This window comes from Delphinapterus leucas, chromosome 5 (genome assembly GCF_059928025.1).
Source record: "Delphinapterus leucas isolate spDelLeu-1000000601 "Yukka" chromosome 5, BTC_Dleu_Yukka2, whole genome shotgun sequence".
Lineage (NCBI taxonomy): Eukaryota > Metazoa > Chordata > Mammalia > Artiodactyla > Monodontidae > Delphinapterus > Delphinapterus leucas.
The window spans coordinates 20371245-20391030 of NC_143133.1; the positions used below are offsets into that span (position 1 = coordinate 20371245).

The 19786-nt window shown below is 38.3% G+C and overlaps 1 protein-coding gene across 2 annotated transcripts in view; it reads left to right on the forward strand.

The window, feature by feature from the left end:
• Positions 1-18986, forward strand: part of TNIP3 (TNFAIP3 interacting protein 3) — a 58399-nt gene extending 39413 nt beyond the window's left edge. Inside the window, exons 9-12 of one of the 2 annotated variants that reach the window (XM_089911547.1) lie at positions 3704-3754; positions 4871-4969; positions 7862-7922; positions 17097-18986. In XM_089911547.1, the coding sequence (XP_089767673.1) occupies positions 3704-3754; positions 4871-4969; positions 7862-7922; positions 17097-17128 (243 nt within the window). In that variant the 3' untranslated portion in view covers positions 17129-18986. Of the gene's footprint in view, positions 1-3703; positions 3755-4855; positions 4970-7861; positions 7923-17096 lie in introns of both variants that reach the window. The other variant, XM_022596331.2, reaches the window with a different exon arrangement.
• Positions 18987-19786: the final 800 nt, after the last annotated feature.

A 19786-nucleotide genomic window follows, 5' to 3' on the forward strand; every position in this document is an offset into this window, starting at 1 on the left:
TCTTATCATTTTCTTTGAAGGGCTATGTTGGAATGTTCCTGTCTTCTAAAAACATACATACTAAATGTCATTTATATACCTAGTGAAACCAAGAATTTTGTTCAGTGGTTTCCCAGATTTAAAGTAACTGGAGTGCTCTCAAGGAAGCCAGATAATGTTAGCCACTTTATTAGAATAGAATACTAAATGTAAGTGTACTAAAATTAGGTGCAATAGAATTTATTAAACATAGACTCGGGAAGTTGCCATGATGGGTAAATATTGATGTTAATGAGGGAAATGTAGCTAACACAAATTTGGCTTAAGAAAAAACAATGAACCAGGAAATTTTTAATCTGCAAAATTATGCAGTGTTTTTCAATAAATAAGGAATTGTTGTGGGACAGGCTGTGACAGCTCTGTAGCTTTAAGATTCTTAGTCTTAGAAGAGATTTTAAACTCTTTGTCATCGCCTTCTTCCTAATACAAAGTAGATTGTGAGTTAAATTTAGTTTCTTCTTTGATATCTTTTTTAAGGATTAACTTTAAATCCCTAGTTTTACATGGAGAATTGTTTGGCAGAACCATTTCCTTTCTAAGAAACTGGAAGGAATAAAATAACGATAAAAATATAATACAATGCTTTTTCTGAAAATAATTCATGCAACATACTTTTACAACAGTGGGTGAGAAAATGTTCTGATCGTTCTTGGTGAGAAAATCACTGTCTCAATTTGTATGCCTTACATGCAAAGCTGCCTTAATTTTTTTGAAGTTGTCACTGCACAAATCATTTTAGTTCCTGCCGTATTTTAATTTTATTCATTCTACTACATTAAATTCAGATTGATGATAAATATTTGTCTAGACTGGCAATGTTCTTGCCTTTATTAAAGCTGTAGTACAGCCAGAAACACACAACCAGATACTTACATTATAGACTATAATTCACAGTAATTTTCATTCCCGTGTTATCTGTAATTTTTTATTGCTATCAAAAAATAAATGTATTGTCTAATTACAGTACAGTATAACTGCTTATGAACTAGGGGAGGATCCTAGTGATATGCTAAAACTATCAAAATTTTCTTTATAATGATAATCCAAGCATTTATTCTTCAAAAGTCTCATTTACTCAGGTGAAAGGAAGACAGAATTCACCGGATATAATAGATGGTTTAACAATCTATGTTAAATGTATTAACAGCAGATTAAATGCCATGATAGAATAGGCATTACCTTATTTGAGTAGCATATTACCAGTGGTCCAAACGGACCACTTGACCAAAGGAATTTTTAGGTCAAGTCGATCTGCCACTAGTCGCTTACATACCAGAGTTTATTCTTCCTATCACGAAGGACATTTTAAGGCAGTGACTGGTAAAACAGTCAGTGTGGTGAAGTGAAAGATACTTAGGAGATATTTAAGGATAAAAGCCCGATGTTCATGCCTGCTTTGACAATCAGTGAGGACCTTGAGCAAATATTCAACCTTTCTTCTCTTCATCTGTAAAATGACAAAGTTGGAGTAGATGATCTCTAAAATGTTTCTTATAACTCTAAAACCTCTGTCTCTAAAAATAGGTTGCTTAACCTCTCTTAGCATTCTCACCTGTAAAATATAGATAATGATGCCTACCTCATGACTTCACAAAGTTGTTCTCGGGGTTAAGTGAAACACAATCTATGCAGAAACATCTAGTTCAAGTAATGGCTCACAGGGATTTCATAAATAATCTGTTGGAAGGGAGAATTTTTAATAGTTTCATTTAGTTGTATAATTAGCCTGCCACATTCAGTGCCTCGTAATCTAATTTTGATGCTTTCTTTCTGCAAGGCATTCTGCTATATGCTGTGAGGGAACTAAAAAATGATCCATTCTATTAAAAGACTCACAAGATAATGAGGGGGACATATATAGTCTGTCCTCATCATTTTTGCAGATTCCATTTTTGTGAATTTGCCTACTCACTAAAATATATTTGTCACCCCAAAATCAATTCTTGTGCCACCTTTAAGGTCACTTGTGAACTTGTACAGAGCAGCAAAATACTTGAGCTTCCTGACACACTTGTTCCCAGTGGAGGTCCAACAGTTGATGCTGTCTTCTTCTTTCAGATCTCATACTGTAAAAAGTGTCCTTTTCATGGTCTATATAGTGCCACATTTTTCACATATTTGTGCTTTTTGGTGGTGATTTCACTTTTTTTAAATAAATTTATTCTATTTTAATTTTGGCTGCGTTGGGTCTTCGTTGCTGCATGCGGGCTTTCTCTAGTTGTGGCGAGCGGGGTCTTCTCTTCGGTGTGGTGCACGGGCTTCTCATTGTGGTGGCTTCTCTTGTTGCAGAGCATGTGCTCTAGAGCACAGGCTCAGTAGTTGTGGCCCATGGGCTTAGTTGCTCTGCGGCATGTGGGATCTTCCCGGACCAGGGCTCGAACCCGTGTCTCCTGCATTGGCAGGTGGATTCTTAACCACTGCACCACCAGGGAAGCCCCCGGTGATTTCATTTTTTTAAAATGGCCCCCAAGCATAGTGCTGAAGTGCTGTCCAGTGTTCCTGAGCACAGGAAGGCTGTGATGTGCCTAATGGAGAAAAGGCATGTGTCAGATAAGCTTCATTCAGGGATGAATATAGCGCTATTGGCCATGAGTTCCATGTTAATGGATCTATAATATTTATTAAATGAGGTGTCTTTAAAAGAACACACATAAAACAAAATTATGTATTGATTGATTTACAAAAATGGCATGACCAGAAGCTGGTAGGAACCTAAGCCTGCATTTCCCTGGGAGAATGGTGCAGTGTTTGCTACTTCAGTGTTCACAGTGACTTTATAGAGCATAACTATCGTGAATCATGAGAACTGACTGTACATAGTACACATTAGACTATAAAAACTCATATAGTAAATGTAAAATGCTATCTATATGGGAGGACCAAAGGAGAGAATAATTCTGATAGGTAGGACTTGGAAAGGTATCATACAGTAGGGGACATTTGACCTTGCTTTATAGGGATATAGGGATGACAATAGCATTGCTAAAGAGTCCAAAGAAAACCAGCTTTCCCTAGATGTGTCAGATGTTGGGGGAACCCAGCATAGTTGACTCTGCTGGATGAGGTTGGGCCTCAAATAGTGAGAAGCATGAAGTGTAGCAGTGTGCCTTTGAACAAGTTACTCAGCATCTCATGCCTTAGTGACCTCGTCTGTAAAACAGGAATAATAATGTTAAGTATCACATAGGGGTATTGGGAAGATTGAATGTGAGTTATTAAGTGTAAAGCACTTAGATCACTGACTGGCATGTATTAAGTGCATATGCAACTTTTAAAATTTATTGTGGAAGCCTTTGACTGTACAATTGACCAATTCCAATTACATTCAATAAGCAGTAGAAGCTGTTTCTATATCCATATCTATGTCTATATCTATATTTATAGCTAGAGCTAAATACATCAACCTAAAACTGAGAATTATAATGGCCCCAACAAATTGGAATAACAATTTTAAACTATCCAACTTTCCAAACTTCATTTGGGTATTTCAAGATAGAACCAGTGCCTGTCTGAAAAATCCAAAACTCAGCTATTTTCGTTGGCATGACTGTTATCAGTGCTTCACCCCCTTGATTTCTGAGTAGATCACTGCCCTCTGGGCCAAGAGTAGCTTTAGAACATTTGAGCTCTTTCTGATATACAAATGCCTTTGTTTTGTCCACAGATAAAAGCTTGTCAGATGGAGAAAGAAAAACTAGAAAGGCAATTAAAACAGGTATGTTGATCCTTACTGAAATTCACCAGCCCTCTTGTCGTGTTTGTTTGTTCTTTTTTTTTGCGAGCCTCTCACTGTTGTGGCCTCTCCCGTTGCGGAGCACAGGCTCCGGACGCGCAGGCTCAGCGGCCATGGCTCACGGGCCCAGCCGCTCCGCGGCATGTGGGATCCTCCCGGACCGGGGCACGAACCCGTGTCCCCTGCATCGGCAGGCGGACTCTCAACCATTGTGCCACCAGGGAAGCCCAACCTCTTGTCATGTTTGAAATTCCAACTTTAAGTTTTACACATTTATTCCCAAATACAGCAGGTCCTCACGGTCCCAATTGAAGGCATTTTCAAACTCTGGTACAGATGGCCTAGGACAACTCATGCTTTTCATTGTCAACTAAAATGTCAGTGGAGAGTTAATGCTTAGGTACCACCAAGGCCTCTCAACCCTAACACTCATGAAAAGCACATGTTACAGAACATGTTTTTACAGTAGCACAAGCTTTGGTGTGTGTTCATGCAAACAGAGATTTCTTCATAGACTCACAAACACCTGGGAAATATATTTCCTTGGTATTTCTTGCAGTTGCTTCCACAACAGTGGAAAACTACGTCAAAGACTTGTGCCTTCTTTTGAGAAAGTAGAGTATCTTCTTGGGTATTGGAGCATTCTAGTCCATTGGTTCGCTAGTAACCTTAAGGAATGAATATTGTTTCTCTTAATTCCTAATTTCCTCTCTGGACTTTAGTTATGTCATCAGTGTCTCTGGCTGCAGTTTAAGAAAATTTATTTTATGGCTTAAAGGCTGGTTCTTCTTAAGCAAGGATTCTGTGAAGATAACTCAGAGACACAAAGTTAACTCTACATACATTTTCAAGTGTTTCTAATTTCTTCAACATGGAAAAGTAGCTACAGCTTCACCTTAAGTAAAATTTGGCCTGTGAGCTTCATCTGTATCAGTCCAGAGTCTGCATTGACAGGCCTCCTATCTTGAATTTGTATTATGCCAGATTTAGGCTAAACCTTAAGATTTTAACCAAACTTTGTGGTTGTATAAAACAAGTGTCAGTGTGATTCCCCAATTTCACCCACTTCCCATGAACCAACAGCATTGTTCTCCTCAGATGTATTTCCTAACCAGTAACTACGGCTGGAATTTCCACCTACGGGATCCATGCCTACCGACAGGCCCTGGGGCTGTGCAGGATCTACAGAAGTACCCAGTAAGTAAGAGCTCTCATTGCAACAAATAAGTGCTTATATCTCTAATAAGTGCTAATATTCTCTTTTGGTAGAAATGATGTCTGTCTCAGGAATTTTGGCACATAATACTGTCTACATAAAGAGCCTCTATTTATCTCAGCCTCTAATTTGCAGAGTTACAGTGGTCTATGTACATTATAATTATCTTTGGGTCACTGTATCCATAGGACATATAGATAGGAATACATTAACTGAAAGGTTATCGAATTGAGCTAAAATTCCAGGAACAAACATATAACACTTTATATGGGTCATTTTTAATGACATACCTGACTCTACCGAAAAGACATTTCTGTGTATAAAGAAAAGCAAAGTGAATATAGCAAAACAGTCTGGGTGATACCTTTTTCAGTTGTAGACTTATATTCAACTACTATGAATATTGCTACATCTGTGCAAAATAGTTTTTGACATTTTCCAGTTGAAAGCATCTTCTTAAAGGATCCAAGAAAAAGTGACCCACTTAAGTTGCTCTCTATGGCTGTGTCTACCCAAGCAAAATGAAGTGAACAGTGGAGCCATTAGTTGTGAGTGAAATTGCTTTGGACAGTCAACCTGAATAAGTCAGACCCAGAGCACCCTCCCTTTCCTTCTCAATAACAGTGTTCCACCCACCATCCCCCATGGTCTGGAAGTTTGTCTCTACTCTCTATTTTTGCCTACATAGACAGAATCTTCATACAGGAAATAAATCATGCATTTTTCTGCATTTTGGATTGGCTCAGACAACCTCCTCCCCCTTAGTTATTATTAACTGTGTTTCTAATTAGGCAAAGAATCTGAGATTTTAAATCCTAGCAGGATTTTCCTAGCAGGACACTTAAGGAGTACATAGTTCTCTTAGTTGCCTGAAACTTCTCACACTTTTGTATTTGAGTGTGACTCAGAAGCCCTTTTCCCAAGGGAAGAGATAATGACTCTTTGGGTGGTGGAAGGAAGGATGTCAGAATTTAATGAGCATCCCTTAGTTGACCCTGGTGTGACACAGCATACAGCTGAGAATTTGGTTCTTTTTGTGTTGTTGTTGGTTGCTTCTTCTGTCTGCTCTCCCTCCTCCATTTTCTTTTTTCTTTACCCGTTTGCTTACTTTTTACTTTTCACTAGAAACATTTCTGGGAATCTCCAAACACAGCTATCATTCTGTATTTTTTTCAGAATGTAGAAGGAAATTAATATTGTGGGAAACAAAGAGATAGAAATTTACTAAGGAGTTTAGTTGTCTGCAGGTTAGGGAATTGGGGGAAATACTCTCGTGGAAGGTTAACTATAAATCCAAGGACTCATTCAAGTTTGCCTACAAGTAAAAATGACTGTTTTCTTCAAATCTTCGTTTGTGGAAAAAAGGCAGAAGTTCACCTACTATAAAAGCTCATCAAACCTTTTCTATCAATTACAAGAGATAAGGCAGTCCAGATCACTTAAAATTATCACCAGATAAACGTCTGTATTTGAAACAAGATTCCACGCCATGTAACGACTACATTTTCAATCAATATTCACTTAAACAAAATCTCAGTATAAGGAGAGAAATTACAGAAACTCCCAGAGTTCATTTTAAAAGAATATTTCATGTCTCATGCTTATTTCTAAGCCTGAATTAAAGCACATGCGATAGTGTTTGTAAAATTATGGTATATTCACCTTCTTTTGGCAACTGTCCTGGAATATAAAACTGAGGCTCATGTCACTTATCCTATGTGTTATTTGAGACATCTAAAAATAAACGAGGAGATGAAAAACGGAGGTGATCTCATTTCCTGTTCTAGCTTTTTGTGGACCAAAAAGAGCCAGGAGCCTAGGTGTCTGAGTGAGGGTAAAGTGGGGTCAGGCAGTACCAAATGCAGCATTTCTTAACATCTTAGATAATTGAACTCTTAGTCTACTTTCAGTGGTCTGGCAGCCCTGTAAAATGCCCCCTATTGGCTCGTTGTTAGAGAAAATTCTCCTGAGTTATTTTCAGGTGGTAATTGGATAATAGAACAAAGGGCCTGTCTTCTCTGGGTCTTGGGGAGAAGGTAGAGGAAGCAGAAACAAGCATCTGGAGCAGGAAGACAGACCAACCTCCTTGGCAGGGAAAGCTGAGATTCCTCTGTTCTAAGTGGTTAAATACAAAGATTCTGGCCTTGGAACTGTATTTTGAAATTCAGGTCTATAGTTTATGATTTATTTCAATGCAATTTGTTTAACAGGTTTCCTGATGTTCAATGTCTAGCTGTTCTTAATTGGTGTAAATCTAGGAAAAGAAATCCCAAGAGAAAAATGCAAGTCTACCCTCTCTTCTCACTGACTTTCTAGTCTAAACTAAGCAATTTAGAATAGTTTCTGCAGAGGAACAGTACAAAGGGAAAGATTTTCACTCCTTTACCATCCTGAGCCTCTATAAGCCATGTCCTCATGTAATGGCTTAGATTTCTTCCTTGAGCCACCAGAAAACATTAAACTTGTACATTGTTGTCTTGGTCTTCCTGTTGCCTCCTGTGCGAGGGTTTTATAAAGAGTATTGTTGATGATAAATTCTTTTGTTTTATTTACGGGCTACAGTAAGTTTTACAAAAGTCTTTATACTTCCGCACATATCCAAAACACATCTGGTTTAAAAAAAAAAAAAACACAATCGCAAAGTAGTAGACATTCTGGCTGAACACAGAGTGGATTTAGGAGGGGGGTAGGGAGATGGTAATAGTGATGAGGGAGATAAGAGGGGTGAGCAAGTTTGGCCACAGGTCTGGATAGAAACTCCTTTTGTGTTGCCTGCATAACAAAAGCCACATAGGGTAGTTATGTTTTTAACACACCACTATGTTTGGTTTGAAGCCCATGTTGCTATAATAATGTTTTATTGTTCCACACAGCCAGACTGTCAGTGGTATGCTCCCGACCTGTTTCCGCCAGATGTGCAGGACAAGGCGAATGGTAAGACCGCAGCTGTATTGAGCATTCTTTCATGTTTACATTTTAATGGGCTCTTTTGGGGATGTTTACTCGACATACATTCACTCATACTCGGGGAGGACCCACTATAAAGTTGAGTTGCATACACACCTCTAATGTGATGCACTTGGGGTTAAATTGAACTCCTTTAGAAAAAGAAAATGTTCGAATGCGATGCACTTGGGGTTAAATTGAACTCCTTTAGAAAAAGAAAATGTTCGAATGCAGAAATGCATGGATCTCAGTTCTGGCGTCTGTTCCTATTCCATCTCAGAGTCAGTATTCCATCTGGGGTTAGAAATGAGAACTTCCAGCAGAGCTGCATTATAACAACAACAACAAAGCTCTGTGATTCTACTGCAAAGGCAGATGCACATCCACCATTCCAGGTTGAGTTTGCTAGACAGATGTTTTAAATGTCACTGGCAGACAGACAGAGGAAACCAAAGGCTCAGAGCTGTGTTCCCTAATGACTAAGTGTCAGGCTCCAAGTTTAGGCCAGAGTTGCCCACAACGCCCACTTCTAAGTATGCTGAGAAGAATGAAAAAGTCACCTACCAAGGACTCACAACTAAGAGTACTCTCTTACGTTATTTTTCTTTGGTTTACCATTCTCTTCTTTCTTTCCAGAATCTGCTATACTTTCTACTGCTTGTTTCTCTGATCTCATGAGGCCACCCAGGAGTGGGCTGAATACACTGGGCTAGAATTATAATCCCTCCTCTGTTTTCATCACATATAATCAGAAGTCAGCAATGTCTGCTGCATGTTTAACATTCCATATGACACATACCTGTGACTCTAAGTTGTTAATTTCCAGAGATTGGAATCTATCTACAAAAGCTGAAGAGGAGCCATATTCCAATTTCAGGCCATACTTGGAATGTTATCTCATTTAGTTCAGATCTGAGGTCACAGAATTCTAGTGTTTAGTACAAGGAATCCATTATGGAGTGGAAGTAGAGAGCCGGGGATACCGTATGTAATTTTCCAGTTGGGAACTTCACAAGTCCAAGGGCTTTTCATGGTAGTCTGCGTAAATGGAGCCTCCTACACTTGTGCACCACACAACCTGGACAGCTGTACACAGCAACACTGAGAGTGGCAAAGGCCGTAGCTCACAGTAGCATTATGGAGAAGAAAGATAAAAAGTGAGAACTCTATAATAAAATGTCTAGGTATTTATCAGAAAACTGTAGGACTTTCTTTTTTCTTTTCTTTCTACTACTAATATAACCATTGGTTTTAATGAAGTTCTTGGGTTCCAGTCATAAAGGAGAGCTTTTAATAGAAAGGCATACTATTAACCATAATGATGGTTGCATAATGTCTGTGTTTCTGAAATACATTAGCTGAGTTGCCATCCAATTATAGTTTCCCGTTTTATATTATATTGGTCTGGAATGAATATTAAAGATATTTTCTCCTGAGTTGGAGTTTAATCACTAGAAAATACAATTATGCAGTAGAGAATTCGATAATATCATAAAGCCATTTATATATCACTATAGTATTCGTCCTGGACCAAAGTAATAGAAACTAATGATTATATAAAATAGGACTGAATTGTGATGATCTTCAAAAACTAAATAACATGCAAAACTATAATTTTATAGTCAGTGTGTGAAACCTACTGATTTTTGTCTACTTGGGAAGAAATATAAGAGCTCTGTGATGTATAAACATGTGTGTGACAGGGTCTACAGATATAAAGTAAGTTTTATTATTATACCATTTTACAGATGAGGAAACTGAGGCTTGGAGAATTTAAGTAGCATGCCTAAATCACAGAGTTAGGAAGATTTAACCCTGGGATTAGATTCCAGGTATATAACACCTCAAAACCTGTGCTTGAATCATATCCTGTAGTGCCCTTGAAAAGCTACCTCTCTTACTGTATTAAAACTCTCTAAAACGGTAGATATAAAAATGACAATGGGGGTCTTAACTTGGATAATTATAGGTCTAGTATCTAACCCTCAATAATCTCTTCTTCCTAAGAACTCATAGCATATATTATCTGTGCTTCTCATTTGACACTTAGAATATCACAGGTAAAAGACACAGTACTATGTAAGAATAAGTGCATAATAAATGTGTTATGAGGTAAATCTTGCTTGGGCAGTCCTGGTGGAAACTGAAGGGTTATATTACCATTTGAAACCTGTCCTCCATACCAGCACTGCTCTGCAGCTGACTGTGGCTTGTCTACAGGGAAGAGGGCTGATCATGACTAGGGGACTATTATAGAAAGAAACCTCCTTACTTTAAAATCTACCTGCTTGGAATTCCTGTTGCCCCTTTTCTAGCTTCCAAAGCTGATGCTGTTTCAAAGCTCAAGCCAGGTCATGACACTTGGCAGAAGCTCTGAAATCACCCTTGTCACAAACATCCCACGTGCCATTATTTAATTTCGGTAGTGAATCTTGTTATTTTTTGTTTTATTTAATTGGAAAGCTCCTTTTGCTTTGTCGATCCAACACAATTGCTCAGAGTTCTTAAAAATAATTGTGTAGTATTGATTGTTAAAAAAAATATGGGTTTAAAGAGCTTTTATTATAAAGATATTTTTATTGTCTCATCATATGACCAATACATTTATTCTCCACTATTCAAGAATATACTGCTAGTCAATATAGCCTGTGTTTTGGACTAGAAATACCAAAATGCAAGCGACGGAAAGAAAAATGAGTGGAAAAATTAGACTCTGTTTCTGATAATCTATAAACAAGCTATTTCTGAAAACTGCTATATGTTTTATTCATATAATACTTAAAATATTTTATTTATATTTAAATAAAAAGGATCCTTTTTAAAATGTGGATATTTAAATTAATACTAATTAGTACATATGCTTCCTAGATTGTCCTAGTTCTTGGTTTTTATTAATTTCCTATTACTCCTGACAAATTTATTTTTCTGACCCCAATATATGTAGGATATTTTTATCTTAGTATCTTCCTTTATAATTATTCCTCTTATTATAATTTAACCTGAAATAGTGGCTCCAATGTCTACACATAGAGCGGCAGCCTTGTGATTTTTAAAAGGGACAGTGGGTACAAAGTGGGTGACTAAACGTCTATGCTACCGCTAGAGCCTCCTCTGACATTCCCAGGGTCTGCGACAAGAACACAAGGAAAGCTGCATACTTTATTTGTAACTATTTAAACATTATGGATCAGGCTTAGAAGCTATTAAAGTATAGTCTATCCTCCTATTGATAAATATAACTGGAAGGCCAGCATCAAATCTAGAACACTCAGATTCCAACCAGTTCTGTGCCAGAAAGCAGTGGCACGGGAAGACCTGAGCCATGGCCCACCCCCTTCCCTCCCACCTACCCACTGGGAGGGGTCTTGAGTGTGAATTTGAGGACAGCCAGCAGGCACATCCCAACTTCATATACCCCTCACTACCCTACAAACAGCACCCCTTGGCTTCGGGCCTGGGGAAGAAGACCACATGGGGCCTGGAAGCAGACCCGGGGTCACCTGGCAAAGAATCTGGGGGTCTGCTTGTGGGTGCCAGGAGCTTGTTCTAAAGCAAGGTAGGCCCACATGATGAGAGGGAGTCTGGCTGGAGCAGGGCCAGAGCAGGGTCCTCTGAAGAGTGGGGACCCAGTGAAGGGCTCCCTGGCCGAGGATTAAGGTCAGTTGGTACTGAGTACAACATGGGACAGTCTTCAGGTCAACTGATTTCCAGCCTTGCTCTCAGCCACTGTCTGTGGCTATTTTAGAGTGCTTTGGGGACACACTGAAAATCAAATCTTCTTTCAGAACCTCAAGATTTAAATAAAGGTTTTCAAGGCTTTGAGACTTTCCTAGCTTTCTCTCTGCATAGCATTAAATAATGGCATTTTTCTACATGATGTAGAAAATGCAACATCCACATGATGTCCCCAGATGTCAACGGGTTACAGTTTCTGTTCAAACATGTGATTTTACAAAGAACTTTTCACCTCATTTTATCTGTTGTCAGAATGAGGTGCAAAATGACTTCCGTGTTTCCCGAACAATTACGGCACAGCAGAGTTAGTATAACCTTGAAAGCACGTTGTTTGTTTCCTCCTTTTTGAAATGTCAAAAGGCTATGTTTTCTGACCCTATTGTATGCCGATCACTTCTGTACCTTCCAAAATTTTCATATGGTATAGAGCTGAACTTTGTCTAATGAGCTGGAGCTCAATTCTTACATATTTGGAATGGCATGAAATGTAGGCATGCAAGATTGTGTTGTGAGCAAACATCATTATTTCTTTACAATATAGAAGATCAAAGCCCAACCATTATAATTGGCCTTTACCGATGTCTAATAATAAAGAATTAATTGAATACTGCCTGAATTCGTTTCCTAGGGCTACCATAACAAAGTACCACAAACTAGGTGGCTTAAAACAGCAAAAATTTACGCTCTCACAGCTCTGGAGGCTGGAAGTCTGAAATCAAGGTGTTGGTACGGTCGTGCTGCCTTCAGAGCCTGTAGCGGAGGGTCCTTCCTTGCCCCTTTCAGCCTCTAGTAGTCCCAGATGTTCCTTGGCTGCGGCAGCATAAGGCCAATCTCTGCCTCTCTCTTCACGTGGCTATCTTCCCTCTGTGTCTGTGTCTAAATTTTCCTCTTCTTATAAGGACACCAGTCATATTGGATTAGGCTAATCCAGTGTAACCTCATATTAACCTGATTATGTCTGCAAAGCCCCTATTCCCAAATAAGGACACGTTCACAGGTACCAGGGGCAAGGACTTAAACATATCTTTTGGGGGGACACGTTTCACCCAATAACACTAACCGTATGCCAGAAACTATTTTAGGGGCCTTATATTTATTATCTGGTCAAAACCTTACAGCAACCATGTGAAACGAGGACTGCCGTTGTCCCTGTTTTGTAAATGTGAAAACTGAGAAGCAGAGAGATCACGTAACTTGTCCAACTCACATGGTTGGACATGGCTGGTTATTGGCTGGGACACAGACAAGCTCACACAGTCTAGCTCCAAAGCCCACATTGTAACCACTAAGCAATGTGGACCACCCCATGCTCTGCATTAAGTAAAATGTAATAGTGTCATACTTTGCATTTATTCTATTTAAATAAATTCTAATCGTCCTGTCTGTCCTGAAAACCAGAATCTTTATGTCTCAGGGTGTGTCTTTTTTTTTTTTTTTTTTTTTGCGGTACGCGGGCCTCTCACCGCTGTGGCCTCTCCCGTTGCGGAGCACAGGCTCCGGACGCACAGGCTCAACGGCCATGGCTCACGGGCCCAGCCGCTCAGCGGCATGCGGGATCCTCCCGGACCGGGACACGTGTCCCCTGCATCGGCAGGCGGATTCCCAACCGCTGTGCCACCAGGGAAGCCCCCAGGGTGTGTCTTTTTATAACTGTCTTTATTTAAACATTACAGGTGATTTTACATTGGTAAATGGCTTGGATTAGTTGGATTTTTTCCAGTTCCTAATAGTATGAAGAGATAAATGGACCAGTGTAAATAGTAAAAAGTACTTAAGAAATGTAAGAAACAGAAGAAACTTGAAGACCATACTTTGTATAATTTTCAATACAGATGGATAAATTATTACAATATTTTTCTTTTATCAAATACATTACTGTCTTAATAAAGGAAATTAATTGAAACTTAGAGGCAGATAATTTTGTGCCTGTTTCTAGATTGTTTGAAAAGAATTACAGGAGAAATGCCTCACCTTTAATGCTCTAAAGGTCAGCTTATCAGTAAACTAAATGATTTTGCTAAAAGAATAATAAAGCGCAAAAGTATATTTACATGTACAGGAACATATGAAAATACAGATGGTAAATATATTCCTAGTCAAACACTGATTTTATACGCAAAGACTAAACATTCTATTTAGCATTTTGTATGAATAGATACAGAAGATAGATAGATCGATCCTAGATGAGAAAAATGCACACAATAAGTCTAGACTAGTCACAATTCCACCAGGTAAATGAAATTGTAGTAATTCTATTAAATGGAAGATAAAAATCCATAGGGAAGGAAAGCAAGGTATATATTTTATTCTTCTGCATCCCAACTGGGAAGAAAGTCTCCTTACCTAGGTTTCCTTACTGTTCATGCCTAAGCGTTCACATTCTAAGGGGTTAGTGGGCATGTAGAGAGCAGAGTCCCCTCAATCCTTTCAAAACCCCTCTGCGGCGCTGATACCCCCTCCACTCTTAACCACCAACTGTACTTTAGATTCAGCGAATACTTGATGTAGAGTTGAGACATGGCTTCTGTCACCAAGATCTCTGGGGTCTATTCAGATCACTTTGGCATCAGGCTACTTAACCTGTGCTCCTGTGAACATGGAAACCTACAGTGTAACCAACACCATTAATAGATAATTACTTACCCAATTAGTGGGTAGAGTCCTTCACCAAGCAATAAGGCAAAGCCAATTCTTCCTAGCAGGTGAGGACCCACATTCCCTTGTGGTGTTTCTCTTGTCCTGCCCCCATAACTGCAGAGCCAAGTCTCACGACAGAAGTCTCTAACCAACTTCACTATATATAAGGACACTCTGCCTTCCATTCTAGGAACTCAAGACCTGTATTTGCCTTTGTTCAGATTTCCATTCTGCCATGGATTATCTCATGGGCCATAGCTGCTCTCCATCTAAAACTTGTGGGTAGTAGCCCTTGCCCCTATACCTATTTCACAAGAGTGCTGTAAAAACTACACAGGAACTAATTTTTCTTAATGTTTTAAGATACCTAGAGGTAGGCATCATTAATTAATGGATTAATTCTAAACTTCAGGATTGGTTAGACCAGTAGATCATGCTTCTGGATCCAAATTTATGTTCTCACCATATTAGATATCTTTTCTTTTTGGAAATGCAAAAACTTTTTGATCAAATTAAGGAATGCTTCCAGACTTTAAAAAATTATTACAAAGTTACATTCCCATCTAAACACATGTTTACCTGTATTTTTATATTTTCTCAGTTTAGTGCATAATCATGTCTAGTCTGTCTTTAAAATACACCAAAAGTTCAGGTATATATTGTAAATGAATTCTTTGCCATAAATTGTAATTCGGTGCCATAAATTGCATGTAATTTCAAAAACGTACACCACAAATATCTTAAGGACGTTATGGGCTGAGTTCCTGTAGAAACTGTAGCTCACATTTCTGAGAAAGTAAGATACTTATTACGTTTAATATAACTTTCCAAAAAGGCATTAAATATTTTTTTCTTTTTTTATTGAGGTATAGTTGATTTACAGTATTATGTAAGTTTCAGGTGTACAACATAGTGATTCACAATTTTTGAAGGTTATACTCTCCTCATAGTTCATTATAACATATTCATCCATTCATTATAAAATATTGGGTATATTTCCTGTGCTGTACAATAAAGCCTTGGAGCTTATTTATTTTATGCATGGTACTTTGTACCTCTTAATCCCCTGCCCCTTTCTTGTCCCTCTCCATTCCCTCTCCCCACTGGTAACCACTGGTTTGTTCTCTATATCTGTGAGTCTGTTTCTGTTTTATTATATTCCCTAGTTTGTTGTATTTTTTAGATTCTACATATAAGTGATATCATACAGTATTTATCTTTCTCTGTCTGACTTATCTCACATAATACCCTCCAAGTCATCTATGTTGTTGCAAGTGGCAAAATTTCATTCTCTTTTATGGCTGAGTAATATTCCGTTATATATGTATTATGTATTATATATATTATATATATCCATTATACATGTAATGGATATATATAATGCATATAGTATATATTTTTATACATATATATATATATATATATCCCACATCTTCCTTATCCATTCATCTGTTGATGAACACTGAGTTTGCTTCCATATCTTGGCTATTGTAAACAATGCTGCTATGAACACTGGAGTACATATATCTTTTTGAATTAGTGCTTTTGTTTTCTTCAGATACATACCCAGGAGTGGAATTGCTGGATCATACGGTAGTTCTATTTTTAGTTTTTTTGACGAAGCTCCATACTGTTTTCCACAGTGGCAACACCAATTTACACTCCCACCAACAGTGTCCAAGGGTTACCATTTCTCCACATCCTTGCCAATATTTGTTATTTGTGGTCCTTTTGTTGATAGCCATTCTGGCAGGTGTGAGCTAATATCTCATTGTGGTTTTGATTTTCATTTCTTTGATGATCAGTGATGTTGAGCATCTTTTCATGTGCCTATTGGTCAAATGACTGTCTTCTTTGGAAAAATGTCTGTTCAGGTCTTATGCCCATTTTTAATTGGGTTGTTTGTTTGTTTGTTTTGATATTGAGTTGTATGAGCTATTTATATATGTTAGATATTAACCCCTTATCGGTCACATCATTTGCAAGTATTTACTCCCATTCAGTAGCTTGTCTTTTCATTTTGTTTCCAGTAGATACCTTTTTATATAATGGCCGCAGTTCTCAGAAGAATATTTTTTCAACCTGAAAAAGTAACCTTTTATCTTCCTGTTACTAAAATGTTAGTTTAGCATATCTTTGAAATACCAAATGCAGGGCAGCAAGTATAAAACATTTAACATATACTAAAAAGTTATCATGAATCAGGGAAACACCTTATTTCTTGGCATTTATGCGATTTTTTTTCTGTTGCCATGAGTAGACTTCTTTGATTTTGTTTTCCCTATGGCACTTATTTGTGGCATTTTATTACTAAAATATTCCAAATTTTTCTTATTGGTTTTCATGATACACTCTCACATCATAAGAACTGTGATCTTTTCTATGGCTTCGGCAAGAACGCACCCAGTATCGTATTTTTAAAGTACTTTATTTGGCAGTTATCTCTCTGTGGGATGAGTACTGAACCAAATAGTAACACATATGACTCACTTTCATAAGCGAACGCCAGAGCCACCGAAATGCCAGCAAGGATGAGAAGTAGTGTATCCTTGTCAGGCACGACTAGGACGAGGCCACAAGTGATTTCATGAAACGGTAAGCATATGTCAGTCCTGAAAATAATAACCTTCCATTTGCTGCCTCTTGATTTCTCAGTGTAAACTTGTGGGTGCTCATGAATAAAATACTTCTTTTCTCACCAGCCTCGAAGTTTTTGTTAGCCCTAAGCCAGAAGAAGAGAAATGAACTTTTAATTTTCAATCTGAAACATTTTCCTGCTGTTTTTCGTAGGTTTCTCCTCAGAAAAGAAAGCCAATGCGTAGAAGCACACGCTGTTGGAGGAGCACACAGGCCGAGGGAGAGCTCGGCTGAGGGCCCTCGTTCCTCTTTTTACTGTGGCTTGTGTCTGCCACACCTGCACATCACCTCCTCCACTACTCATACCTGGTAATGTTTCCCTTTGGCACAGATGGAGGACAAGGCTGTGACAGCTGAGATCCTGATCAAGTCCTAGGGGCCAAAATTATACAACCTATCACAACTTCCAGCTTCCTGGAAATGAGAAAATCCTAATGTGATGGTGATGGCTTTGCTGCGTACATGTATACTTAGAGAAGTAGTTCAGAGACACATCGATCTGCAGTTAAATCTGTGTTTTTCTTCCTGTGCATTTGCGTAATTATTAACAAAAAACGTAACTCTGTCTTCTCAAACCAATTAAAACGGAAAACGAATGTATCCAAATTTTATTGCAATTAAATTATACAGTGACGTGACAGATGTCTAAAGATTAAGCAGGTTTAAAAGTATTCATCCATTTAATAAGGATTCTACTAGGACCAACTGGAGATCATCTTTGCGAGGGGGTATAAAGCAGGAGTGTGAGATTCACGGATATCTGTACTTCTAGAAGTAACCAAAGAAAACCAGGAGCGTCCACTGAAGCTGCAGTCCAGTAAACAATCCAGAGATAAGAGCTGAGACTATCTAGCTCCAACTTCCAAAAGTTATTCTGCTTAATTCCAGCTCAATCGTTTCTGTTTTTTCAATTTCTGGAAATACTTGAAGCTTTGTGTAATAGGAAGATGAAAGAGCCTTTAACTGCCTAAGCAGTTAAATACTTTCAACCTCAGTCTTTGGCTGTTTAATTCTTGATAATTCTTGAGAAAGAAATATCCTTCTCTTACGTTAATTCACTAAAGCTTTGTTTTTTCTACAACTGATTAAAGAGACAAATCATTCTTGGCCAATACTTCAGTATAAGTGAATCAGAAAAACAATAGTTGCATCATAACAGTTAGGTGTATTTTTTTTAATTTCCATTTCCTTGAATTAGTGAAAAAGTCATTGTAATCCAGCTCCTAGCAGTGGATTAAGTTTGCCAACTGAGGTGTGCTCACCAGAGTAAAAATTGAACGTATATATAAGAAGTACCCCTTGGTAGCCGTGTTGTAGGTCAATTCAACAGCAGTAAAACATGATTTAATCATACCATCACTATTACTGGAGTCATCCTACTACTAATTAGCAAACGGCCAAACATTGTCAAGATTGTACAAATGCTAATGTATTGGGAGAAAATCCAGCTTAGGCGAGACCTAATTTCATTTCAACTCCCGGTGGGTGACTGCAAATGTGCAAAGAGGACCCCTTGCTCAGAGTGCTACTGTAGTTCCAAGAAGACGGGTTTCCACATCCCCGGCCTGCGAGTCAGCCAGTCCCTCTTGTGACCCTCCCCCAGAATCATTTGGGGACGTCTCTGTCTCAGCTCATTATAAAGGTCATACCCCTGTGCTGTGGCACTTGCTTCATTATCACACACAGTTTGTAGAAACTGTGTGAGGAATAGCTCTATCCCTTTGAAAAGATAGGAAGTCACACCACACGGTGGTCTCTATTACTTTGGAAATGTAAGACCAGGCATATTTTAAGTTTTCAAAGGTCATGGAGAAATTCAGTCTTTGACTTGAAGGTATCGCATGAAGAGAAAGATGTATTCACTTTGTCATGGTTGTGATGTGATGTCAGAAGAAAACCTTCCTTGGAGTCTAGTTAGGTCTGGGAGTGAGGCCAACCTGTAACGCTCACTAGCATAGATATTTTTTTAACCCCATTTTCCTTATCAACAAAAATAATATTTCAGAATAAATTTCTAATATTATTAAGCATGGACTAACTTCAGATGATTTTCCTTAGTTTATTTATTCAGCTCTATCACCCAGCAAGAGAGGTATAATTATCCCGTTGTTACAGGTGATTAATCCAAGTCCCATGGCAAGATAATGGCAGAGCCAGGATTCAAAACTGCCTCAGGGCTGGCCGCCCAGTTCTATGCATGCTATAATTCTGCTTCCTAAATTATTCCAGCAAGTTCCACTTGTTTTATGGTTCTTTGGGTCTTCATCAATTTGAAGTTATAAGAGCATACTTCTAGGAGAAAGTATTTCGATAAAAAATACTATATATTTTATAGAATTTATGTTACCCCCTGGGTTAAGGGAAGTATCTCATTTAAGCTCCTACATAGAAAAAGGAAAATGTACATTTAACGTTAAAGTGCATTAAAGGTAGAAGCGTGGGCCTGATTGGTTGCTTTCATGTATTGATACTTTTTCATGTAGCTCAGACACTGCTAGAATTGAATCTAAAAGACATGTATCTCCCAATTCAATGATTCAATTTAACAATTATTCTTTAAACACTCACTTATTTTCAAAAATGTCCAGGCAGCTCAAAGCATCTCACACTGATTCTTTGTCTATGCACTAATTTTGGTTGAGTCCATATTTGGAGGGGAGGACAGAGTCATTTAGCAGCCATTATTCTCCCCAGCTTGAGGGTCCCTTTGCCCCATTTCATTTCTGTCACTTTCTTCTAATCATCCTGGGCACCTGCAGGATGTTAAATCCTAGGCAGATATAAAATCAGTTGCACTGCTGTTGCAGCCACACTATGATCCTTTTGCTGGCTTAAAATTGCTT